The 27,188-nt window shown below is 37.2% G+C and overlaps 1 protein-coding gene across 1 annotated transcript; it reads right to left on the bottom strand.

Annotated features, from left to right (window-relative positions):
• On the bottom strand, positions 1-27,188 carry dhx29 (DExH-box helicase 29). The gene is made up of 27 exons (XM_008102784.2): positions 26,912-27,188; positions 24,601-24,674; positions 23,001-23,114; positions 22,397-22,526; positions 21,330-21,469; positions 20,825-20,947; positions 19,857-19,983; positions 18,748-18,906; positions 18,319-18,484; positions 17,603-17,726; positions 15,923-16,525; positions 14,789-14,932; positions 14,500-14,676; positions 13,822-13,962; positions 12,189-12,333; positions 11,737-11,857; positions 11,462-11,546; positions 10,438-10,526; positions 9,971-10,099; positions 8,944-9,019; positions 7,756-7,980; positions 6,895-7,031; positions 5,234-5,327; positions 4,198-4,485; positions 3,160-3,291; positions 2,255-2,351; positions 1-1,040 (listed from the first exon to the last, which is right to left on the bottom strand). The coding sequence occupies exons 1-27, from the start codon at positions 27,126-27,128 to the stop codon at positions 985-987; spliced, it is 4,113 nt and encodes a 1,370-aa protein (XP_008100991.2). The 5' UTR covers positions 27,129-27,188; the 3' UTR covers positions 1-984.

Below are 27,188 nucleotides of genomic sequence, written 5' to 3'. Positions count from 1 at the left end.
TTTGAGTACAAGTCCTTTATTTGTACAGATTAGTTTCCAGATCTGGTAACTGATGAGTGAACACAGTTTATGCAGCTTTTATATTTAAAAGAGGGGAAGGGAATACTTTTATTTACAGTAGAGCAGAGACAGGGAACATAGAGATCTCTCGATGCTTTTAGGACCACCGCTCTCACCACTGATGATCACCATGGGATGGTGACTAGGACTGACTTCATGTGAGCTATAGACCAATAATATTTGAAAGACCACATGTTCTCTAACCATGCCTAGAAAGACGCCGACTCGTAATGAGAGAAAATCCTTTTAAGACCTTACTTTAATACAAAGGTAACTGTTATGCTTTTTCTTCTTTTGTAAATCTTCTTTCAAAGGAGAAAATAGGTTAAATTTCTTGAAGTGCGGTACTGAATGTTTTTTAAAAACCATTATTGTTTTCACTTGAGGTTTAGTGCACAGCCAACTTAGTCTTACAATAAATTCCAAAAGACAGTATTCTCAGAGCTCCAGAGCAGTTCTCTTTAACTCACCATATGTGCAAAAACCAAAGAACAACAATTTCTTAAAATGTATTGCTTAAATGACCATGACATGATACAGATAAAAATCTAGTGGATAATTGTGCCTCTCACACTTTTTGGCAAGGAAAATAAAAGGCTTCTTCACATTTGAACCTGGTTCAAAATTTCTCTGGAATATTGTTTGAAACTGAAATGAAAAAGCACAATTTCTCATTTTTGTAATGAAACAATCCTTAGTTATAGCATCCACTTAGAAACATTTGAACAAGGGGCACCAAATGTATTGTTAAATTTTACAATGCGTTCCTATTCTCACAGAACAACATAAAACATGTACTTATCCAGCAGCTTCCACATGATAATTTGGCATTGCACCTCTTTAAAGCACTCCTATACTTTATTTCTGTATTTTTTAAAATTATCCCAGGTATTATGGCAACGTAGTTCTAGGCAACCTTTTGGTTCAGACAGTGTTTTCTGTTTTTATCAGTTCTTTGATTATGTTCAAAATCTTATCATCTGAAAAACAAAGATGCAAAAACAATGGCAATAATAAATAAGAAGGAACTCTAAATGCAATCTATCACCAATTTTAATCATATATGCTCTAGTTCAGGAGTCCTCAAACTTTTTAAGCAGAGGGCCAGTTCACAGTCTCCCAGACTGTTCGGGGGGGGGGGGGGCAGACTATAGTTTGAAAAAAACATGAACAAATTCCAATGCACACTGCACATATCTTATTTGTAGTGCAAAAAATATGAAAGAACAATACTATCTTTAAAATGATGAAATATTGCAACCAATATAAATTTGGCAGTATTTCAATACGAAGTGTGGGCCTGATTTTGGCTGATGAGATAGCCAATTAAATTAGGGATTGTTGTTGTTGTGTGCCTCCAAGTTGTTTCAGACTGAGGGCAACCCAAAGTCTAAAGTTTAGGGCAAGGGTCGGGTAAATGACCTTGGAGGGCCATATCCAGCCCGCATGCCTGAGTTTAAGGATCCCTGTTCTGGAGCATAACACTGCATCCTAAGAAATGCAATATATAGATACTACCGTAAGCCTGCACATGATTGAAAAGTGCTGCAGTTTCAGAACTGGGACAGCTAAGCCACATCAGATACATTTTAACTGTATAGTTGGCCCTCCACATTTGTGGAGTTGGCTTTTGCAGATTTGGTTTGATTAATATGATCTATAGAATCTCTAGATCCTCCAAGTGTGACTCTTATCAACTTCTGCTTTAATGCATTTTGAAATAAGATTTTTCTACTCCCTGGCTGCTTTTTCCCTTCTTTTTTTGGTGGAGGACAGCAGAAAAAGGATAAGTCCAGAAGGCTACCTGTGGTACTCAAGCTATTCTTGTTTGTAGTCATAAACAGATCTAATATTGGCATAAATTCTTTTGCATGTAGAAGTCAAATACATTTTATTAAAATGAATGTAAGAGACCTTTGCATAGAGAGCAATATGTAGTCAAGAGAATCCATTAAGAATAGATATCAATCTATTAGCTTTGATTAAACAGATATCAAAGTAGCATATTACATTAATCATCTTTGCATTTGGATTTTCAGTTTCTACCTTTTTACAATACACTATGTTCAAAATAGGCTCCTCTTATATTTTCTTCACTCATCATATGATGGTCCTTCAAGTAAGTACTTTTCTGTTCTACTAACTTTACATGCATTATGGGTTTACATTTTCCAAGAAACAGTAAAATAATTACCTTCTAATGACATTTTAGGACTTTCAAGTTTTTGCTTCAAAACAGAATCAATGAGTGCTCTCAGTTGTTTGAAGATGACAGCAATTTTTACAGGAGCCTATTAAAAAAGAGAAAACGAAATCTTAGTGCAGTTTGTTAATAGCATATTGGATCTTTTTAAAACAATTTTTATCCACAAAATCTTTGGGCAAAAATCACTGTTTTCTGTGATGTCTGAATGATACTAGTTTTCGGTTATAATTTAACCGAAAAGGAAGGATTAAATCAAGTGCTTCTTAATTCATTATGGGAATCTTATTTAACCAGATAGAAACAGAAGTTGTTACTCACTGTCAATGGTTATTCTTTGATGACTGCAAGAGCAATTTGCACATACGGCTGGTTGTTCCTTTGTGCCAACAGATTAAGACAAGAATCCAAAATTCTATTTCTGTTACAATAATTGACTCCACTGTCTTGTTTACCCTTTTCTGCAATAGTCTTGCATAGAGTGCAATAGTGGATACTAGGATTGGCTCTGTGTGCTTATTCCCTCTCTTTATTGGAAGACATACTCTTCTTGGTCAGAGTGTGTCACTTTCCTTTTTCCTTAAACCTCTACATTAATTCTTGCATTGCAAGTGTTTGTTAGTTTTAGAAACAGGTTGCAGAATGAAGTATAGGAATAGGAGTAACAGGGAGAAGAGAACAGACATGTATAACATCTGGGAAGGTGAAAAACAAAACTGGTGAATGGAAAATAGAGTCAATGTTTATAAGAGAAATAGAACTTTTGGCTCCTACCTCGATCTTTTGGCACAAGGGAATGACCCACATGTGTGTGGACTGCTCACACAATTATTCAGAGATTGTTTCCCAACCAAAAATTGTGTAGTTGACCAGAAGTTACCAAAACTTAGGTATACCTGAAAATGGATCCAGCCATCTACAGACAAAAGGCGTTCACGATGTAATACTTCTATATCTCCACCAAACAGTAAAATTGGAAATGGTGAAATTAAAGTGGTTTCTTTCAAGTACACCTTGGCATACCTAACCTGCATGAAAAACACAAGAACGAAATTATTTTGTCAAACAGATTAATGTTATATAGAAATAGGTTATTGATGGTCCAAGTGTATTTCTGCTAAACATTACACATCTGCATGCAATGCTTCATAGCCTTATGCAAGCACACTTTGCATACAAAACATGGTTTCACACAAGTCAAACACCACAGGAAACATAATGGCTGCATTGTGTCAGTCGCTTGGGGAACTAAAGAAATCTTTATACAAAACATATGGTGAAGTTATTTATCAGTCACCATTCTGTAGGAAAGAAGAAGCTTTTCTAAAGGAAAAGTCTTTGATCACTAAATTATGCTTTACGGCTACTAAAAAAGTTCAAATTAATTTGTTTTTAAACAATGTAAGTATAAAAAATTTCATGTGGACCATACAAAAGAGGCATTATTTCAGCCTTATAGAAACACTCTAATAAAAGAATTCAGATAATTTAGTCATCCCTCCATATTTTCTGCATCCTTATGAAAATGGAAAAAATGCAAATAAAAAACACTATTCTTTTTAACCAAGAGATCACCTCTCTAAGAGTCTCTAGTCCTCCACTGTGATTCTATGGTCAACTTCTACCAAAGGTTGACCACAAAAGTGCGCTGGAGGATGTAGAGATTTCTAGAGAGAACATACTAATCAACATACTAATCAAATCCATGGATAATCAAATGTGCAAGAGTGAAACCCACAAATGTATGCTACAACATGTCAAACAAACTATGCTATAACATGTCAAGCAAACCAATTGCCATAACACAAGTCCACTTCAACCATACTGCAAAGATCTTAGTTTAAATAGCACGGTATTTTAATTGATTTAGAAGAAATCTAATTTCAAAATTTGTACATTGCTCTGTCTTCTTCAAAGGATGTAGCAAATCTTACCTTTTCTTGATATAGCAACCATCCATAAGTCTGTAGATCCCTGTTCACAGAAGAAGGATGTACTTGTGCTTTACCCTGCGCCGTCTCCGCCACACATGCCAACTTCTCAGTAATGTCCACAGACTTGGTGAACAGTATTTTCCCTACATTGTCATATAGCCCTGCAGTCAGCACAGCTTTAAGGAGAACCATATCTTGCAGTGAAAGGGAGTGTGTTCCTTCATGATGACATGAGGGTGCTGCAAACCCCGCTAGCCGCACCACTCTGATCAGCTCTTGTTTTACATCCTAAAATAAATGAAAATTGTTACATATTAGTATTCCATTCACCATGTAATACTAGATTTACCCCCCAAAAAATTGCTATATTTTAAACTGAAATAAAGGGTTTTCATTTGGCTTATCTGGTAAACACTTGATATCAAGATAATAAACCTACTTATACTGTTATATAAATGTGCCACACTGAATACTGTACTTTCAACTTTAGTCTCCAAAAAAAAGCATTTTGAAACATGTGAGATTAATTCTAAAGAACAGCCAAAAATGTGGGGTTTTAATAGTAAACTGTATTTAATTTCATTTACATCATGAATTACAGGGACTTACAGTAAAATATCTATAACTGCTTCCTGCTATCTCTAACACTGTGCAGAAATATGAAAAGTTTGTCAACAAATTAGAGCCTCATACTATATGTAAGGTTGTCCTTGCCAGCTATTTTAAATGAGGCGCAATGAGCAAAAAGAAGTAAGATGGGTTTAACTTTACTTGCTTTACAGCAATTTCACAAAAAATAGTGTCATTTATTTCAATGACACTTTTGAAAATATAAACAAAATATTGTTGACATTATGGATTACAGTGAAGGTCAATGGGATTCACCATGACCAAGGAAACATGCTGGTTTATGGCAATCATGCTTCTTTCTTCAGGAGCAACTAAGGACACAATCTTTCTGTTCATTTTTTTGTTTTGTCTCATGTCCAAACCAGGAACTCTGGCTTGTTCCTCTTCTTTAAAATGTGTCTGATACCTCCAGAGTTAGCAATGAAGTTCTGTTGAGGAAATTTCTCCTACAGTAAGTCATTTCAGCACGATACCCTCCTTCATGACGGGCTTTCTTCCACCTAGAAAATAAACAGACATTTCCAGAAATTAAGCTACACTTTCAACAGCCTTCCATATATAAATACTAACAGACAGTTTGAAGGTACAGCTTCCATCTAAGGCCCAAATGTTTATCTGATAAATGGGACTTAGCTTTGTTCCTAATTTTAAATATAGTTATTTTCATACTAGATGTATTTTGTTTGACATGGCAATTTAATCGTTATAAGAACAATAGTATCTTCTCTTCAATGACAGGAGTCCCTACTAAACATGGAAATCATTTATATGCGAGGCTTCTGAGAAGAATGAAAGAGGGCCAAGGGACAATTTAACCTGGCTGACCTTTGCTCACCTGAGAGGTTTAGGGTTTCTTTGACTGGAAACTGCAACTAGTTTCAACCCCATCCCTGGCCTGTAATATTAATAATGGACTATACTGTGGGGTTACTATAAACTTCTGTCTCAGCAAAATCCAGTTGAGGAGTAACAGAGAAGAATATTCTCAAGTTGCTGTATACTTATCTATCACATTAACAGCCCTCATAAGGAGGAGGAAAAACCTAGATAATATTGTGGGTTTATTATCAGCTACTCTTCTCAGTTTTCACTCCAGTGACAATAATCAATAAGGATGGTTCTTTATCCTCTTGACAACTCTGCACTGTTGTTATGTTTTATTTATTTATTTATTTATTTATTTATTTATCACATTTATATCCCACTCTTCTCACCCGAAGGGACTCAGGGCGGCTTACAACAGTGGCAACCATTAGATGCCCATACAAATCAATATAAAACAGCACATAAAATAGTTAAAACTATTAAAATACACTGTAAATTAAAATATATGTTTCCAGAGTCCAGCATGATGCCTTCAGTGTGAACTACATTGTAGGATTATCAAAACACCCAATGTACCATTTAGGGGTAATGTGGCTGAATTTTTTTGAATTTTTATTAATGAGTGATTTGGGGGGGGGGGGGGGGAGAGAGATAATTGGGTTAGAAAGAACAGAAACTTTTCTTTGCTTCTCTCTTGATAGTGGAATGGACACATAGATATCCAGTCCAGCTACGTTAAATATTTAGATTTGTCCATAGATTTCTGGGTGTAATTCTATCCCTAAGGACATTTAAAATAATTGTCAGTGTTGACCTAGATATCTAAGCAGTGAGAGTATCTTTTAATATCTGTGTTTTCTTCCATCCTCCTTTGCTTGTCTCTCTTTGTCTAGGAAATAGAACAGATAAAAGAAAAACCAAGGAATACACTTGTTCATCTTTCCTTTTCTTCCTCCTCTTCAATCTGCTCTCGTGCGCTTTGCCTCCTGGTCTTTCAGCTGCTCAAGGGCATTATACAGCCACATAGGCTGCTCATGATCAGGCCCTCTTTGTCACTAATTCCTTTGAGTCCACCAGGCCATACTATCCTGGTTTTCCTTTTTAAATGACTCAAATGTTTGATGGGTTTCTCTGTATAGACAGAAGGCAACCTGGTTATGGTATGGCTATGATAACAAAAAAATATTTTATCAGGACATACTACTATGCTACAAATGTTCTATGAAAGGTTATCCTAAATACCCCAGGTATGCTTTGTAAATTGTCAAGTGGTCTGAGTTTGCAAGTGCCAGGGAAGATTTTGCAAGATCTGCTTCAGCTTTTCTTCCAATCGGTGTAGTAAAAGGAGATTTTTCTGTCATGACAGCAGCAATCGTAGCCTGCAAACAATAGCAAAATATGACATATTAAAACTCCAAGAACAATTACATGGCAGTGGGTTTCAAATAATTTCTTGAGGATGAAAGTTAAATCATTAGGGAAAGGCAGAAAATATTTCATGCAAACATTCACAGAAAAAATTTACAACAGTTACATATGTGGAATAAATGAATGGTACACAAGTGGGTGTGCTTCCTAAAAAGGTTAGCTGGATGCCTTGGAAAATTCAAAATTGAAGTATAAAGGACAGCTATTTTCTTTATCTCAATATGCTCCTACAACATGGTCGGGGAATGTGTGGCCCATGAGTCCCAAGTGTACACTGTACTCCACTCATGTACAACAAATTGCTCCATAGCAGTCTCCCAAGTCCCCAATTAAAATGCTTTCGCCCTTTGAGGGGTGTGTTAATGCCAAAATTGTGCCACCCCCCCCCCCCAGTGCATGTAAATATGCCTCTCTCAACTCCTAGAATTCCCCATCTCCTGTTTTAACAGTATCCAGGCCAAAAAAGATGAAGTGGAAGGACATGGACTCCTCCATCCTGTTTGTCAATAACAACAAAAACTTGTTTCAAAAATGTTACTGCCACTATAGCTGCAACAGCTGAAGCATCCTTCTGAATTTATCTCACCTGCACTTCTGTCCATAAAAGCACCTCAGTGCTAACATTTACTTTATGAACAATAATGAAGGATAACGTAACAGAAATCATAGGCTTACCACTGGATCAAGGCAGCCAAATATAGCACCAAAGATAAGCATTTTTCCAATCTTCACATTGACCGGCAGTGATGCAAGATGTTGGCCTAAAGGAGTCAGCTTAGGCTCACTTAGTTCACAAGCCCCAATCTTGCGTAAGAGGTTCATGGCATTAGCAACTACTTGAGGCTGAGGTGGGTCTAAGGCTTTAGAGAGGAACTCTTCTGGAGAACCAAGATTGCATTTCTGTAGAAGAAAAATAAAAGATAAAACCCATGTAATGTTTATTAGGTAATGCTCAAGCACAGGTTTCAGGCATCTGAGAGTATAGAGTAGGTTTTCCCAGCAAGCTGGCTACAGATAATTAGAGTTTTGGTCCAATGTATCTTGAAAGTATTCACTTCTGGTTGGCTTAGCTCAAGGATGCTCCCCTTCTTTAAAAAAGGAACCCACATTCATTTCACAGTAGACTCCTAGATGGTAGATGCTGGATACATTTAGTTTCTGGTTGCTTGAGAGTTACTATTAAAAACAGGCCTCAATACTATACTCAGTATTATACTATACCACAGAGCCTGTATTGACTTGATAGTAATATGCAGTAATTAAAAGTAAACAAAGACAAAAACAAACTTAATGTAACACTTTTACTAAAAATAATTTATTTTACTTTTTGTTTAAAGTATTATTATTATTATTATTATTATTATTGCTGTTTGAGAGTTCTGGTTGCTTGAGTTCTGATTAACTGACAAGTCTATTGTAATTCCTTTTTTAAAAGTTCTTATCTTCTCCACTTGTAAAAAAAACTCAGGTTCTTGAACCAACTGTATCTATAACATCTTACCATAGGCTCAGTCCTTCCTTTCTACATCTTTCTGAATTCAGCACCAACATCTTATATATTACACTAGTCCAAGTTTTAAGATGGCATGCTTGCATATGCTGTTTCTGTCTTTGGAAACATTTACAACATATTTTGATTTACTTAAACATATTTTATTTGAGTACATCTGCATAACCAATGTAAGATTATATCACTGCTTGCTCCTCCATCTTGTCTTCAGAGAAAATTGATAAGTTTTGTTTCTCTACTGAACTGCTACAACTTCATGCACGCCCCCAGAGATTCTAATGGCAATTGTAGACATATGAAATCCCTATTTTATAAAAACAAAAGAATTAATAATGAAAGCAGAAATGAGATACCATGATGTGAAGGCACAGTTCTTCTAAGGGTACCCGTAATATTTCTGGAACAGAGTATTCTAGGAAACTTTCAAATCTGCAAAAAGTACAAGACAGAACAATACTTATACTGCTCAATTCTTTTATTGATTCTGTATCAAATGAAATGAACTTATGGAAACTGTTAATGTGGTTTAAGCTGAAAGGCGTATCCTTGATTGTGAGTAATGGAAAACTCAAAAATATTTAAAATTAAAACTATCTTGTTTATTTCTACTGAGCTTCCCAATGACCTGTGAATCTGTGCTGATGGCAAATTGATGACAAAATTACTCTTCAATTTGATTTCATTTATAAGCCAGCAGATATAAAATACAAAATGCTTACCAAAAAGTTGAAAATTCAGTAAACTATTTTAAAAATACTAAATGCTTCTGAAGCGATAAAAAATACATAGATATGGCATAAAGCAAAGGTTTTCCCATAACATTAAGTGTAGTCATGTCCGACTCTGAGGGGTTGGTGCTCATCTCCATTTCTAAGCCGAAGAGCCTGCATTGTTTGTAGACAACTCCAAGGTCATGTGGCCGGCATGACTGCATGGAGCGCCATTACCTTCCCGCCGGAGTGACCTATTCATCTATTCACATTTGCATGTTTTCAAACTGCTAGGTTGGCAGAAGTGAGCTCACCCCACTCCCCGGATTCGAACCACCGACCTTTCGGTCAGCAAATTCAACAGCTCAGCGGTTTAACCCATTGCGCTGCCAGGGGCTCCATAGATATGGCATAAATATACAATAAAGTATTACAGAAATTATAAGGAATATCAAAATATTATTGTGTGATGTAATAGTAAAAAACCTTGCACTTCAATATTATGAATGCAAGCTTATTTTAGGAGACTACATGTAATCTTGGACCAGGAAATTGAAATGCCAGAATGAATTATTTGCAATTTTAGTGCTGTCTGTCTAAGAGACAGTTCTATACAAAACACAGAAGTACTTGCTTAATGTCAGCATTTTGACAGCTAAATCCCATTTACCTGTCTCTTGTGTACATTCGAAAGCAAAATCCATCCCTTACACGGCCGGCTCTTCCTTGACGTTGTAGTGCACTGGCTTTACTGACAAATGTCTCCTCCAACGAACTCATCTGACTGCTTTCATGGTATCTAGAAAAAGGCATTTACCAAAAATTTGAATAATTAATTCCAGCAAATACTAAACCTGAGGATTCTCTTCTATCACTACAAATAAGTATACTTAGCTTCCCAGAGTTTTACAAAATCTTCTATATATTATCTTCTAATTTGGATAGGATTTCTGAAATTATATCCAAATAGTTTTAACAACAGATTCGTATGCTAATTTTTCTTCATGGGGGATTTGTCAAAAGATAATGATCTTTTAATGTATATCAGTTCTCTAAGAATGTATCTGCCCCATGATATTATTATGAGAAGACAATATGAATTACACTTATCTTTAAGATGGGATATGATTTTATTACCTGTTTTCTTTTGTTCTCCCACTGTCAATTACAAAAACAACATCAGGTATAGTAATACCTGTTTCAGCAATATTTGTGGCTAGAACAATCTGTAAAAGAAAGAGGAAATACTTAGAAATGCCAAATTTTTGTGTGTAACTTATGCATGTCTTGGAATTATTACCTAATTCACAGAATTTGTATAAGGCAAACTCCTCTCATCTGGAACCCCCTGCACTTTTCCAAGGGTCCCTCAATTATTGGGGCCACATTTTCAGGAAACAAGGAAGTGTATAAGAAAGAAAGGGGCAGGAAAGTACTGTTTAGCAGAAGTGAACTTCATTTTCTTCATATAAGGAAAAGGAAAACTTTTAAATGAGGCATAGTTAACAGCAGAGAAATTTTAAATTATACTTATTTAATCATAACCAATTTTAATAATTATCTGAGTGTGCCTAAATCTGTTATCAAGCTCATCAAGTTCCATTATGCCACTTGAAGAAACATTACCTATATACTTTAATCACTTATTTCTGCTTATGACAACAGACATTATTTTGTCAGTGCTAACAGCCTGTCAACCCAATATTTATTGTAAAATTAATAATAAAAAAATCCAGTATCAGCTTTAAAAAACGCAACCAGACAATTGCAATTCTAGCAGTATCCCTAAAGAAGAGTTCATCCCAGCTATTTTATAAAGACTACACCTTGCTTCCAAGATCAGATAAGACCTGGTGTCTTAGATTTAGGCCCTACCACAATCCTAGAGAGCCGCGATTGTTCACCTCACTAGATATCAGATTACATTGCTGTTTCAGAAACTTTTAAATGGATTAAGGGTAAGAACAAACTTTCCAGCATAACATGATTTTTAAAACACAGGATCAAGCCAGAGCCAGTTTAAAAGTATGGGCAATTTAAAAGCAGAAATACCACGTTTCATGATGTATGGAGTGCAATTTTCTCTCACTTGTGAAGTGGTTATTGCAAAAGTAAAGGAAGAGAAAAATACCAACTTTAAATGCAGAGTAAAACATCATACCTTTCTGATACCAAAAGGAGGCAGTGTAAAAGCAGCCGCTTGGTCTTGAGTGGACAGAACTGAATGCAGTGCTATTAACTGGTGTCTAGGGAGGAGGGAACAAAAAAAATACACAGTGAAAAATCAAGTATCTTACTCACACACATATATAAAATAGACATTACACTAAATTATTTTTACTTCTATCTTTAGGGAGGGAGGGAAATTACACTAATCTTATACACTTGGGCAACTGGCATTCGTCAAATGTTAATATATGTAAATTATCCGTTTACCTTTGTCTTATATCAAATCTTCTGTCAGTTGCAATGAGGTCATATAACTGTTGAATATGAGCAAGACCCGGTAAAAAGATCAAAACAGCTCCTTCGACATTTTTGAACTGAGGAACTCTGTCTGTAATGGAACACAAATAGCAACTAAGAAAAGAAAACAGGGTCACTTTTTCCAAAAATGAAAAAAAAAACAATGCAACAACATATGGTTAGAAACTTAAATAGTATTTCCTATCATTTAACAGTGAAAGAATATGTACAAGCAGCAGAACAATGCTTACAGCTTAATTGATGCAGATTAATTCAGCAAGCATTCATGCTTTGTTCATATTCCCTGAGAAGTGTGTTCGGGACTGTAATCTTCATGAGTCTTTCTTTTAATAATTACTAACTAGAAATTTACAGACATGTCTTTTAATAGAATAGTCTGAAAGAACAAAACAAAAACATACCTAAAAATGCAAGCAGCTCCAAGATGAGATCAAAGTTGATCTTGCGGGGATTCATATAGAAGATGGCTTGCCGTGTTCGACTGCTGTATTTTTGATAATAAGGGCCTAAATCAATACTTTGTGTAGTTTGAATTGGTACACTTTCCTAAAAATCAAGAATATAAATACTGAAAAGAGGTAATAAAAAGCTATTTCTATTTTCTGCTTATATTATCACCATTAACACATATACTGAGGGCAAATAACATAAGCAATGTTTTTGAGTGCTGGACTAAGACTTCAAAAATCCAGACTGAAGACAGTCAGCCCCCCACATTTGTGACTTTAACATTTGTGGATTTGATCATTCACAGATTTAAGTAAAATCTTTTCTCTAGGAATATCTGGGTCCTTTGGTGTAATTCTGTGATCCGCTTTCACTGGACGCTGATAACAGAGTCATGCTGGATAACCTAAAAATTCCTTGAGAGCTTAAAAATGTTTTTGAACATTATGTTCATAGAGATTTATACAGGGTGGACCTGTTTTTAATTTACAACACCACATCATAATATATAGTATACACGGGCAATAATTAAAATCAGCCATTTTTGAATTTGCGTTGTTTCCCTTTCATGGGGATCCTACGCCCCTGATCTCAGCAAATGTGGAGGGCTGACTGTGCTTCCGCTGACACTCACTGAGGAGCTTGGGCCAATCACGCTTATGCTAACTCTCTCTCAGACTAACCTGCTGGGAGGATAAATTGAGGAGAGTCATAATAGCTGTCTTCAACTTGTTGTCCAAAAAACCCAGATATAAATGTATAAACCAGTTATTTCAAAATGTTACAAAATCCAGTAATATGTGGTTGGAACCACAAGAGTGGTGGAACTGGAGTTCCTTTTTCTCTCCTTAGGACAGTCCATCCAGCTCATTGAAAATCTATAGTGATTGTGTCACTTGAGATAAATATGCATCTAGGATTGTATTCTCTGAAAAAAGGGTCTATTAAGAAACCTAGTGTTAAATAAGTAGTAAACTCTTGGGTCCATTCCCCTTTTTAGTCAGGAAGCTATGTGTTGACTAACATCTCCAGAATCCAATCTATTTTACAGGATAATGATATGCAGCCACAAGGCCATAACAAACAAGAGTTGATACAAATATAATGAACATGTGTTCCTTGTACAGTAGAGTCTCACTTATCCAAGCTAAACGGGCCGGCAGAAGCTTGGATAAGCGAGTATCTTGGATAATAAGGAGGGATTAAGGAAAAGCCTATTAAACATCAAATTAGGTTATGATTTTACAAGCAACAAAACATCATGTTATACAACAAATTTGACAGAAAAAGCAGTTCAATATTCAGTAATGTTATGTTGTAATTACTGTATTTATGAATTTAGCACCAAAATATCACGATATATTAAAAACATTGACTCCAAAAATGGCTTGGATAATCCAGAAACTTGGATAAGTGAGACTCTACTGTATATGTGAGCATCCTCCTTCTACAGCACAAATGAGCTAGTTACTGGGATCCGCACAATGCATGCCTATGCCTATTATTCCTGAAAATAGCAATAGCCTTTTCAAAGGATAGCAGGTTTAATCTTATTAAAGAGATTCACCTTTAGTTATCGAATCTCACCTCATACTTGGTAATTCCGCCTCCTTTGTTCGTAACATTTATTGTTATTTCCTCCTCCTCTTCCAAAAATTTCTGACAATACTCAGAATCTTTCTCCAAAACAAAACCAGTTTCTTCTATCACTTCTTCAATATGGAACACCTAGAGATGTATAAAATGAAGCAAACTTTGAACACATAAACCTAAATATGTTTTGGAACAATTTCACTTATGTTCAAGTGAAAAATTGTTGGTAAACCAGTTCTATGCTGCACAGCCTATACGCCAAAGCTTGGCAATCCTGCTTTCCTACTGGACAAAGGTAACAGATTTAATACGTCATGACCCTCCATACAATAGCCCTCTGTGAGATGCATTTGCACTGAAACCTCTCATTTCTCGAAATCATTAAAATGCTTTATGAGTAAGAAAGTACTTCTAATGTGGCTTAAAACATTAATTACAATTAAGAAAATACAGTTTAAAAACATTAAAATGTAAACTTCCATAAAATTCAAAAGCTAAAAAAGGGGCTAAAACAGGTTTTAAAAGAAGTAATACAAAACAATATAGTATTAAAAGAAATTATGTGGCAGCTCATATTGGAAATGATTTGGGCATATCAAACATGAGGCTTATTAACAAAAAAAAACTCAATGAAATTTCACACACAATTATGTAACAACCCCACATATTTACCTCTACAGGATAACTTCTCCCAGAAATTCTTATAATGGGACAGTGAGTGAAATAGCTGGAGAATTTCTCACTATCTACAGTTGCACTCATTAAAATAAGGTGAAGATCGGACCGCTTGTGCAAGATCTCCCTCAGAATAATTAGCAAGAAATCTGATTGAACACTTCTTTCGTGAACCTTGAGGGTAAAAGGAGAAAGAATATTTTTAAAAATGAGGTAGAAACACGTATAAAACATTTTGTTCTGCAGCATTCCATTTCTTTCAGATCATCAAGAAAGTGTTGCTCACCTCGTCTACTAGAACGTGAGACACGTTAGACAGAAGGATATCTTCTTGCAGCTTCCGAAGAAGAACTCCCGTTGTGCAATAAAGCAATCTAGTGGCCTCGCCTGTTCGGGATTCCATACGGATTTGATAGCCACACAAAGAATTCTTTTTTAAAGAGAAAAAATAAAATAAATTAGAAGACTAAAGATCTTATCCTAATACAGTCAGTCCTGCACATTCACCGAGGTTAGGGACAAAGGAAATTGAAAAACTGCACAAAAGACATGGGTTTTTCTAACTGAGAAAATATCTTTCTAGGAATTTCTAGATCCTTCAGCACCACAGAATCACACTGGTGCACCTAGACATTTTTAGAGGTATTCTTGGCCCTAGATATTTTTAGAGAGGTAGTCTCTCTGGGTCCTCCAAAGTGAATGGAGGACATTGAGTAGAATCATAGTGGAGGACCTAGAAATTCCTAGAGAGAATATTTTAATCAAATTTATGAAAAATCAAATCTGCAAAAGTCAAGGGCTGACTGCATTTAGAATGCAGTCTTATTGCTGAAGCATTTGCAGGGATCAGTTCAAAATATGTTATTTCTGCCATTCTCCAAATTCAAACCATATCGCCTGAATCTCAGGTTTTGGAAGTCATTCAGATTTAAAGAGAAGCATATATACAACCAATCTATTTTTTCAATATATCATGTTCAATTTAACACCCTCTATATATTAAAAAAATTACAGAAAATATTTAATTCCAGCACATGTAACTTCCCTAGTCACTATATTATTTAAAGATGGTGAAGTGAAGCTGGGCAACCCCTTCTTAGAAGTATTAGAGATCTTAACCGGTCACTAGGACCTCTGAATACATTCAGAATGATTCTTTATGTGATTCTTCAACTTGTTGGGTATGAATGCCAACTTTTCAATAATCAAGTATCAGCAACATGTACTACTCAGTGGTTTCAAATATTACTCAAAATCATTACTCAGCTGCATTCAACAGACCTCCTTGAAATTCCTAAGAACAACAAATGTGAAGTGGTTTCATTACAAAGGGATAATTTGGAGTCTTCAGCACTCCTATTACCGTTAGTCAAAAGCAGTCTTTACACTTTAATAATAAAATATTCCTGCAATAGCTTACTTTTCCACCAGGTCCACCTTCGCAGCCCAGTTCTTCACATACCCTAGTTGCCAAACTCACTGCTGAGATTCTTCGGGGTTGGGTGCAAACAATATTACATTTAGTCAAACTGTGGTCATTACGCAGCAAGTCCTCCAATAAAAAATGTGGAACTTGGGTACTTTTGCCACTGCCCGTTTCACCAGCTACAACTACCACTCGGTGCTTCTTAAGGGTTTCTATCAGGGAATGTCGATGTTTAAACACAGGTAATTGCTCCCTTTCCTTTAATAGCTTCTGATATTTAGGAGTACTCTGAAGTTTTTTAAAGAGGGTCCTTGCAGGTTCCAAGTCGTCTGTTACTGGGCTCTCAAGAGAAAGTCCACTGAAGTCATCTTCAGAAACCAAATTTTCCCATGAGTCCTCTGCATCATCAGATATTTTGGGCTTGCTTTCCAACTGCGGCTGTGGCTGTTGCTGTTTCAGTTTGTGCAACAATTTGGCAATGAATTGGTCACGGGGCTTGTTAGTTTCCATCTTGTTTTCTTCTTGCCTTTTCTTTTCAGCATCACTCCATTCAAGCCAAACATCTCTGTATGTAGGAGGAAGTAACTGATGGACAGACTGAAGAAAAGATATAAAAAAGCTTTGAAACAAAGGGTCTTTCGGGTAGGCACAGACAGGATCGTAGGTCAACAAATTATTTTACTACTCATTTATAGATCACACAACCTTTCCTTTCAACAGTAATGCTAGTTAAGTCAAGCTGAGGGAGCTTCTGTACCCCTCCTCAGTATATATAATTCTTTCACCCCAACAGCATATATTTGTACTCATCCAGAAATATTGCTCCATTCTCCCTTTTGTTATACATGAACCTCAAATGCCATAGGCAGCCAAAAAAATCTGGTTTTGAATTTACATCCCACTCATTTAGAAACTGAACAGTTCAACCTCAGCATTGATCTCTATACTACTCCAATGCAGATCAACTCCCAAACTCAACCCTATGCCTGTGCAGATACGTGTTTGTGTTCACACTCATGATCAACATGGCATTACCAAATGAATTACTAAATACTCAGACTTTCTGGGCTTGCATCTAAGGGAGACTCTACTTTATTCAGAATCTTCTGGACAAAGCCACACACATCTATCAATAAAAGAGAAGGAAGACCCGTTCAGTACCATAACTTTCTCGGCCTAGGCCAGGGATGGAAAATCCATGGCTCTTTAGATATTGATAGATGGAAGTTTCCATTAGCCTTAGCTACTGCAGTCAGTTGTGAGGGATGATGGGAGTTGCAATCTAGCAACATTTCACACTCCTGAGCTAGATTCTAACTTTGTTTCTCTGCCATGCTCAGCTGAGCTCATCAAAGTTTTTGTCCAGCTGTTACCACATAGATTTTAATTGCACATAAGTCACAGTTTAAAAAGATATAAGTTGGGCTCTGGTCTATACGGGTTATTATTTTAATAATCTCAGTTCAAAAACTGACTACTTCTCAACAGTCCAAACAGTGCCATTGAGAAACTTCCTGAAGCCAACATGGAAACCAGTCAGATCCATCAGACTCCACAGACTGGCTGGCACACACTTACAAACCCAAGTCACTATTTACATTCAGCCATCTTCTGCCCAACAAGTTTTAAAAGTTCCAAACTAGGAAAGGTTTTCACCCAAATTTAAACTCTCACCTGTCCTTTTGTTAATTGATACAGTGCTAACGTAGCACCCAGATGCTGAGCTTGCATGCTGTCCTCTGTGACGATTGTTGGACACACCACCAGCGTATCGTCTGCTGACTTGGTAACTCTTACCCTTTAAAACAGTTTAGTCAAAACAGACAGAAGTCATTTTAGTCATTCCTGCTTCCTAATAAAACTGCAAGTACTCAATTTCTTACTGTTCTACACATTTGGGATCATCAGTGACACAAAACATGTTGACATGTAACACATTTTATATCATTTTGTACTTCATGCTTCATTTTGTATTTCTTGTTTTCAGTACACCCAACTGCTATTTATTCTACTTGTCTATCCAGTTATCTATTTATTTCCATGAGAGCAGTGAGATGCATGTGTTGAATGTATGTGGAAATTATGCGTGATCACTTTTTTCAGAGAAGCAAATGTGAGAATCTAATTCAGTAAGGATTCACTACAGATTGTTCTGTGCCTCAGTTGTCTGTCTCTTATAAAATGGGAAACGATATAAATCAATGGTACTTTCTATGCATAAAAGAGACTGCACATTATATCCTTCCCTTTTTTGTGAACATCTTAACTATGGAGAGTATGTGAAGATGTCAGTGTGTACTTTTAGCATCATTATATTCAAATTAAAATAAAATGTGTTTATGTTATAATGTAAAATCAACAGAAAATGTAAGTTTACTAGTGCTACATACCTACATTTCCAGTATCTTCCTGCTGGAACTTTTTCAAAAGAAGGATTTGGGCACTTAGGGTAGTGTTTTCTGCACCAATCAATCAAAAACTGTTTGGGGGATTTTCCCGTCCAACTTCGAGCAGTATAATCAAAATTCCTCACATCATGAGGTTCTTTCTTTTTTGCTAAATTAGAAGAGATTAAACACAAAACAAAACAATATAAAACATAAGCACTCTTTAAATATTATGAAATCTAAAAAAATAGACTTCATATCCACTCAAGACTTAACAAGAATAACCTATTTCACACTGAACAATTTATACTGACCCATGTTTGCAAGCCTATTAGCTAACTACCTTGTAACAGCATAATCATTTTGAGTGGTCTCCTCAATATGTATAGAATGCAGTGAACTGAATTGCTGTTTTAAACAAATTTCCAATACCTTTTTGTTCCTCAGGAGGATCTTGAGGTTTTTCAAACACATTCAGATTCAAAGAACTATCTGCTTCAAGGGGAACAGGAGTCTTTTTCTTTTCACTTGGCTGTTTCGTAACTTTTATAGCAGGATTAAACACAGGATGTTCTTCCAGTGCCCCCATTTCTGTAAGAGAGGACATAAACTTGATCATACAAAATGAGTGAATGAGATTTTCTTCATGTTAAGGGAGACTCTGGCTACTCCTGGAAGGAGCGATTATAATAATTACAATTTCTGTCATTAGGCAGGTGTGTTCTTGAGTACCTATTGGAATCAGAGCTAAATGTTAACAGCTATCCATTAACATCAAATGTTTAGCCTGTGTCTTAGCCCTGCTAGATAGTTGTCCTTTAGTCTTGCAGATCACACCTGGGATAAGATCAGCAGACCATGAAAGGAGAAACCTTCCTCTTAGCAATCTGCTTGCACAGTTCCCACAACTATTAGGTTGGGAGAGGAGTCCTGCCTGAGCATTTAAAACTTTTGTTTAGTTCTGACATGTATTATCTTTATATTTCGTTTCTTTGCCCCATGTAGAGGATTAATTATTAAATCTTGGGGATCAGGAGTGTTGGGCCTGGAATGATTAGGGTAATGTGCATTGTTTAGAGGCAGGATTCTAACACTTATAGCAAAGGAATGTTGGAGACTATCAGTTTAAAGACTTTGATGCTTCCTCTGCTATAGGCTACCTGTTGCTTATTTTGTAACAGTGATGTGTGTCAGTTTTTGGTACAAATAAAGTCTTAAGAAAGCAAGAAAATGCAGTCAGTGTCAGCTCAGAATGGGGTGAAAGAATTACAAGTTTTAAAAATATATAGAGTTGGCAAATTTTACTTATTTATTTTCTTAAATTACTAGAGACAACTGAGACCTACATCCAATATAAATTATGTAGAGGAAAACAAGTAGTACTCCAGTTGTTCTTGTGGTCCCTAGGCACAAACAGTGTTAAGCATAGCAGAACTGAAAACTGCAATTATTTTACCTGTCCTGACCCTATCCCAGAGCACATCCCATACATTAGTACAATGACATTGGACTATGCCGGCCTCAGTCTTGAATGTTCTTACCTTGCTGAATGCGCCTGATTTTTTCTTGTGCTGCCTTCTGCCCTTGCTTGTTTTTGTCTTGCTTGGAAGAACTCGCTTGTTCTTTTGCTTCCACAAGTTTCCCAGCCAAATGTAAGTATCTTTCATTCTGTTACAGATGAAATAATTATCTTACACATTATATGTTGCATATAACCTAGCAAAATTAACTTAAATGTATTTTTGAGACCTGAAGATTTTAAAGCACACTATGCCCTCCCTTTGTATGTTACCACTGCTAGTTCCTGGGACACTTGATAAGCACCCGAAGAAGCAACACACAGTTAGATTCCATACTACTAAAAGCAATGTTGGAAAGGGAACCAACTTTGCTGTTAGGATCTCCTTCAAAAAACATGCAAAAAAGTATTCTCTCCTTTGTCCCAAAGAATGACACTGGGTGTTTCAAGTATTATGGGAGGAAGATCCAGTCCTCCAAAGTCTGGCAAGTGCCCATGTATCTTAGAAAGCTTCTCTCTCCTGGCATACTACTTATACTGACGAGTATGCACATGCTAACATTTCTGAGCATATAATATGTTATTGAGTGCAGAGCTGTTTCCTTAGAATCTCAGGCTTTTTCCTTATGTTTTTTTAAATGTTGTTAATTCCACTAACTTTAAACACTCAGAAATAATTTTTAAAAATCCAGATTGTATGCCAAATCACCTCCCTGTTTTTAAAAGGTGCCTTCTGGTCTACGCAGGTGAAGAAGAACTATGTTTAAACTATGAACTGCACACACACACACACACCCTTCCCAAGGAATCAATTTACTATTTTGAGAGGGAACTTTTTCCAAAGGTTCCGAGATAAAAGTCTGGGAGAGGGAAAAAAAACCTTCATAGAGTCACTATCTGGTACTATTTTTAGATGGTACTAGTTAATGGCTGAAGACTACTAAAATTCATAATGGATACAGATTTACGTAAACAGATTAATGGACTTACCGGGTCAAATTTTTCTTCTTCTGAATTTTTCCCAGACTCACTTTTCTCCTCATCACTCTGTTGTTCTGCATATTGCAAAATCCATTCCTTCATGCTAATATCTTTCTGTTTTGCTGCATTTACCTTGGGATAATTAAAGAAAATGTTTTAGATTTGTTTCAAAAACTGAGGAGAGTGAATCTAGTTTGAATTACACAATGAAGTGCACATTTGCTAAGCAATTCAGCATGGATAATTCTGAAGGGCATGTCTTGAGAAGAAACTGTGCATATCTTCTCAAAAATGGGGGGTTGTTATTATTGTGTCTTCAGGTTATTTCTCACTTACCACAATGCTAGGGTGAACCTATCATGTGGGCTTTCTTGGCAAAATTTGTTCTGAGGGGATCTGTCTTTGTCTTCTTGTGAAAAATAGTCAGGCAAACAAACATAAGCCCTTTAAAATAATAAGTTGTTCTAAAAATCAACAATCTCTTTGCTTAAGGTTCCCCATGTCCACCAAGTACCTTCTTTTCATTGTCATCTTCCTTCTTTTTATTGTTTGGCACCTGGGGAATTTCACACCGTGGCAAAGGAGGATGAAATCTTGCTCTAGTTTTCTGTTGTTCTTCACCAAATTGTTGACTGAAACCTTCAGGCAATGCATCTTTACACAACAAAATCATAAGTTAAAAATTTAAAGTTAACATTTGTGGAAATATGTGACATAATAGATGTATCCAATCATTTCTTTGTTCATTGGAAATGACTGGCATGCTCCAACACAATGCAAAATTTTAAACAAATCAATTCTAATTTCTACTCATATCATTCCAACTATATTTTGTTTCCATCACCTCCAATATATAGCTTACTATTGCATTTCCAGCCTTTGATTTGCGCTTCCTGTTCATCTGACACCAAGACAATTAATATTTATGTATTATTTGCTACATTTATACCCACCCTCTCTCACCCCGAAGGGGACTCAGAGTGGCTTACAAGTTATACGTACATACAATATATTATATCATTAGTATAGAACAATATTAGCATTAAATATCGCTATATTGTACTATATCACTATACTGTAATATTCTTAGTAATATAACATTTAATCTATATATATAAATGTGTTAGGACCGTTTTTACCTTAAAGTAAACACAGAAACTACAACACCAAGAACCACTGGATCATTGGCCTATCTGTTGCTTTTCCTCTTTATATGCAAAATACCTACTATATCTTATTTTTAAAGTGAGTTTATTACTGTAACACAATTAATAGACCATCTTCAATCAGAGCTCCATTGAAAGTTACTGCTAACATGACTTCAGACTTCTCTAACAAATGCAATTATGAAGAAAATTCCTTTAATCACTTGCTACAGATTTCCTTAATGTATTTTATGCTGAAGAGACTAACATGGAATTACTATTTTTGTATTAATACCAACTATAGAAGGATCAATGTGTGAATACTACGAAAAAAGGCAATTTCAGTTAAATACAGAGAAAATTCAATGTTGCATAAGTTGGGTTTCTCCTTCTACAACAGGAATTCTGTTCCCTAACCCTTTCCCTTTATATTTACCATCAGACAGATTTAAGCACAACCAATCAAGCGCAGAATGTAAATCACCACCATACAAAATAGTATTTTTCATAGCTTCTTCAATGTCTTCAGTCTTAAAAGAAAATCCTTGCAAAGCCATATATACATCCTAGAAAAAAAAAGTATTCATAGACTTACTATACATACAAAAGGAAAAAAGGAGGAAAAAGAAAGAAAAGTAAACGAATATTGTACTCTAGATTCTTAGGTTCTCATAATTTGCTAAGATATATGGAAATGTATGCTGATTACATGTTGCCGACATGTTGATTTAGGAACAAGTGCTTGCAATGTTCATATGTTGATAAAGGCAATAACTCAGGACTTACAGAGCTGAAGAAGAACCTGGACTGTATGATGTATTTAGAAGCGGTTTTAAAGTTTTATTATAGTTTAATATATGTTTTAGGATGCGTGACAGCAACTACTAATATTTAATTTTAAATGTTTTAACTTTTATTATGCATGTTTTTATCCACTGTAAGCTGCCTTGGGACTTTAACAATGATGGTGAATATCTATCTGTCTTTTCATTTTATTAGATCGAGTGGGAACTCTTATATTTTACCTGTCATTACTTTACCTGTAATTTTTTAGCAGTAAGTCTTCTAGAAATCATCCCCTTTTCTCCACTTTGTTTTTTATGTTCGTTGATGATGCCAATGATTCGTTTTTCCAAATTATGGTTAATCACTACCTGTGAACATAAAGATAGTTTGGAATTTTTATGCTAAAATTAAACAACATACATAAACATTAGACAACTATTGTGCATAGATCCAAAGCAAGATAATCAGATAATCATATTCATCAATCCAAAGCCCATTCCAACTATATTGCACAGGTAATTATGCAGGAACAAATGCTTGCTCCCAAAACCAAGTTTTCACTTGTTTGCAAAATGACAAGAGGGAAGGAGCCGATTTAATCCCACTAGGGAGGGAGTTCCACAGCTGAGGGGTCACCACTGAGAAGGCTTTAACTATGCGGACCTTCGTTGCCAGTGTTTTCACTATTTTATTGGGATCGGTCATTGTTCCCTTCCCAAGAAGAAAATGTCTTCTGATTTCCTGGCTGCAGTCCATTTTGGAAAGTGGCATTTAAAATCTTGAATCGACTGCGGTGGCGCAATGGGTTAAACCCTTGTGCTGGCTGAACTCCTGACTTAAAGGTTGGCGGTTCCAATATGCAAGACAGGGTGAGCTCCCATCTGCCAGCCCTAGCTTCCCATGCAGGGACATGAGAAAAGCCTCCCAGCAGATGATAAAACATCCGGGTGTCCCCTGGGCAAAGTCTCTGTAGACATGATTTTAAAAAAAGCTTTTGAAAAAACATCTTTTGGAGGGCATAACTTTTAGAAAAGCATGACTTTTCAGAGAAGAGCCAAAAACCCTTTAGAGTAGCATCTTCTCTTGTGTTATACAACCAGGTGATGTTATGCTTGGCAATGGTTTCAGTTGTTAGACTGAATAACCTGTTATCTCTGAGTTGTAAGGAAAACAGAGATTTTGCCAGTGCATAAAAATAGCAGTGCTTCAGAAGTGTTTTTCAGTGCCCAAAAACCTATACTCTCCCATAAAACAACTTGTTTTATATCATGCACTCAAGAGAAAAAAATGAAGTAGGCTTTGATAAAAAAAAAATAACATATCTGGTTTACTCAAACCTTTATGTGTTCAGCATACACAGGTACAAAACTTATCAGTCCGGTTTCAGATCTGTTTGAGATAATTCTCTGTGCCATCTGGCCAGGGCATCTCTTACAGCAAAATAGCAAGTAAGTGTGTGATCTGAGGTCTGAAATAGCCTGTATTCTGCAGTAGTCTGGTACAACAGGCATGGGCAAACTTTGGCCATGCCTGTGCTATAGTGATCATGTGGTCTGCAGCCCCTTTTGTAGCTTCTCAGGAACCATAGAATAAAGGAAGCTGCATACCAGAACATTTATACATGAAACAGTAAGCAACAGGATCATAGAGAAACATTACTAAAGAGGACTTGAAACAAGGTTGTCATTTCCAACAGTCCGTGTCTGCAGTAATCTTCACGCCTAGAATACAAAGTCCATCACTGCCTCCATGTTTTCTCCCTCTATTTGCCAGTTATCAATCGGCCTGGTTGCGGTAATCTCGGTTTGTTTGATGTTTAAATGCTACTCACATAAAATATGAAAACAACCTTACCTTCAGAATAGATTTATCGGTGTTTGCAGAACCACTGGAATCAGCTGGAGAACCCAAGCTGTACGTTTTGGGACCTATATAATTAAAGAAACAAATGTAAAGAGCTTAGAGCAGGCATGGGCAAGCTTGGGCCCTCCAGGTGTTTTGGATTCTAACTCCCACAATTTCTAACAGCCGGTAGGCTGGATTGCTGTGAGTTTTCAGGGCATGAATGCTTCATGTTCCAGAAGCATTCTCTCCTGACATTCCACCCACATCTATTACAGTCATCCTCAGAGGTGAGAGGTCTGTTGGAAACTAGGAAAGTGGTTTTTATATATCTGCAGGAAGTCCAGGTTGGGAGAAAGAACTCTTGTCTGTTTGAGGCAAGTGTAAATGGTGCAACTGATCACCTTGATTAGCATTCAATGGCCTTGCAGATTCAAAGTCTGGCTGCTTCCTGCCTGAGGGAATCCTTTGTTGGAAGCTCTTAGCTGGCCCTGACTGTTTCTTGTCTGGAATTTCCCTGTTTTCAGAGTGTTGATCTTTATTTACTGTTCTTCTGTGTTCTCAAATAATATGATGTGTCCAGGTTGGTTCATCAAGTACTCTGCTATGGTTGACCTTCCTCCAAGGGTAACTGAACCACCTAAACTGGGCTCTACAGACCAATGGATACTCCACCACAGACATCAAAATAGCTGCAAGACCAAGATCAAGCCACGAGATCAAAGACAAAGATCCACCCAGAGGAAAACTGTTCTTACCATACATCAAGGGAACCACTGACCAGGAAGCTGATGAAGAAACACAACCTACAAACTATCTATAGACCCATTAAGACAGTGGTTCTTAACCTGTGGATCCCCAGATGTTTTGGCCTTCAACTCCCAGAAATCCTAACAGCTGGTAAACTGGCTGGGGATTTCTGGGAGTTGTAAGACAAACAAAACCTGGGGACCCACAGGTTGAGAACCACTGCAGTAAGAAAATCCAACAAATGCTTTGTTCAGCAAAGGACAAGAGGGATCTTCTCACCTTTGCAGGAGTCTACCATATACCATGCAGCTGTGGACAAGTCTATATAGGGACCACCAAATGCAGTTGCTTTGCCCAGGCATGAATCAAGGAACATGAAAGGCACTGCAGACAAATTCAACCAGAGAAGTCAGCCATAGCAGAGCACTTGATGAACCAACCTGGACACAGCAGATTATTTGAGAACACAGAAATACTGGACCACTCTAACAACCACCATGTCAGACTACACACGGAAGCCATTGAAATCCAGGGCCGGGCTGTGGCACAGGCTGGTAAACAGATGCTGCAATAAATCACTCCGACCATGAGGTCATGAGTTCAAGGCCAGCCCGTGGCAGGGTGAGCACCCGTCAATTAAAAATAAAATATAGCCCCTGCTCGTTGCTGATCTAGCAACCCGAAAGACAGTTGCATCTATCAAGTAGGAAATAAGGTACCACTTATAAAAGTGGGGAGGCAAGTTTAACTAATTTACAACGTTGGAATGAGGAAGTGCCATCAGAGTGGATGATGAAGCAGCTGCTCCCCCCTGTGGTCAGAATCGAACATCCCCTCAGAAGAAGGTTAAATTGCCTCCACGTCTGTCTGTCTGTTGTCTCTGTCTCGGTTCAATGTGTTTATGGGCATTGAATGTTTGCCCTATATATGTACATAATGTGATCCGCCCTGAGTCCCCTTCGGGGTGAGAAGGGCAGAATATAAATACTGTAAATAAATAAATCCATAAGAAGCATGTGGACAATTTCAACAATTTCAACCATGAAAATGAAAAAAATCTGGCTACCAGTATTTAAAAAACTCTAAAATCAGGACAGTAAATAAAGAAACAGAAGAATTCCAGCCATGAAACAATCAGGGCCAGGTAACACCTCCCAACAAAGTATCCCACCAGGAAGGAAGCAGACAGATCTTGAAGCTGCAAGGTTATTACGGGCTAATCAGGATGGTCAATTGCAAAATTCACGCCTGCTTCAAACAGACAAGAGTTCTTTCTCGCAACCTGGACATTACTCCAGATATATAAACCTCACTTGCCTAGTTTCCAACAGACCTCACAACCTCTGTGGATGCCTGCCATAGATGTGGGCGAAACGTCAGGAGAGAATGCTTCCGGAACATGGCCAGACAGTCCGGAAAACTCACAGTAGCACAGTGATTCCGGCCATGAAAGGATTCGACAGCTGGTAGGCTGGTAGGAATTGTGGGAGTTTGAGTCCAAGACACCTGGAGGACGCAGTTTTGCTCCTGCCTGGTGTAGAATGAGGCACCCTTCCTTCCTTGGAAGACCTGCCTTGTTTAAGGCGCGGGTCCTTTAAGGCCGGGCTCGGCCGAGGCGCCGCCGCCGCCGCTCCTCTCTTGCCGGCAGCCTCTCCGGCGGCTCCGGACTCCGCCCCGGCCGGAGCAGAGGCGACCACTTTGGCCCTGGCGGCGGCCACGGCAGCGGGGTGGACGGCGGAGGCCCCCGCGGCGCCGCTGGCGGCCTTGTGCTTTTTGTTCTTGCCGCCCATGACGCCCGTCCCGCTGCGCTCGGCTCTGCTCCCCACAAAAGACCTCACGCCGGCAAGTCT

This window comes from Anolis carolinensis, chromosome 2 (genome assembly GCF_035594765.1).
Source record: "Anolis carolinensis isolate JA03-04 chromosome 2, rAnoCar3.1.pri, whole genome shotgun sequence".
Classification (NCBI taxonomy): Eukaryota; Metazoa; Chordata; class Lepidosauria; order Squamata; family Dactyloidae; genus Anolis; species Anolis carolinensis.
This window is presented reverse-complemented; position numbering and strand designations above follow the sequence as displayed.

Excerpts from the sequence above, each read along its gene's own strand:
- dhx29 (XM_008102784.2), bottom strand. The coding sequence starts at position 27,128 with ATGGGCGGCAAGAACAAAAAGCACAAGGCCGCCAGCGGCGCCGCGGGG. Across the intron at positions 5,328-6,894 it reads ATTTACAAAGCATACCTGGG|GTGGAAGAAAGCCCGTCATG; the intron begins GTATTTAGGATA and ends TTTATTTTCTAG. Across the intron at positions 1,041-2,254 it reads TCCTAAAATGTCATTAGAAG|ATGATAAGATTTTGAACATA; the intron begins GTAATTATTTTA and ends TTTGTTTTTCAG.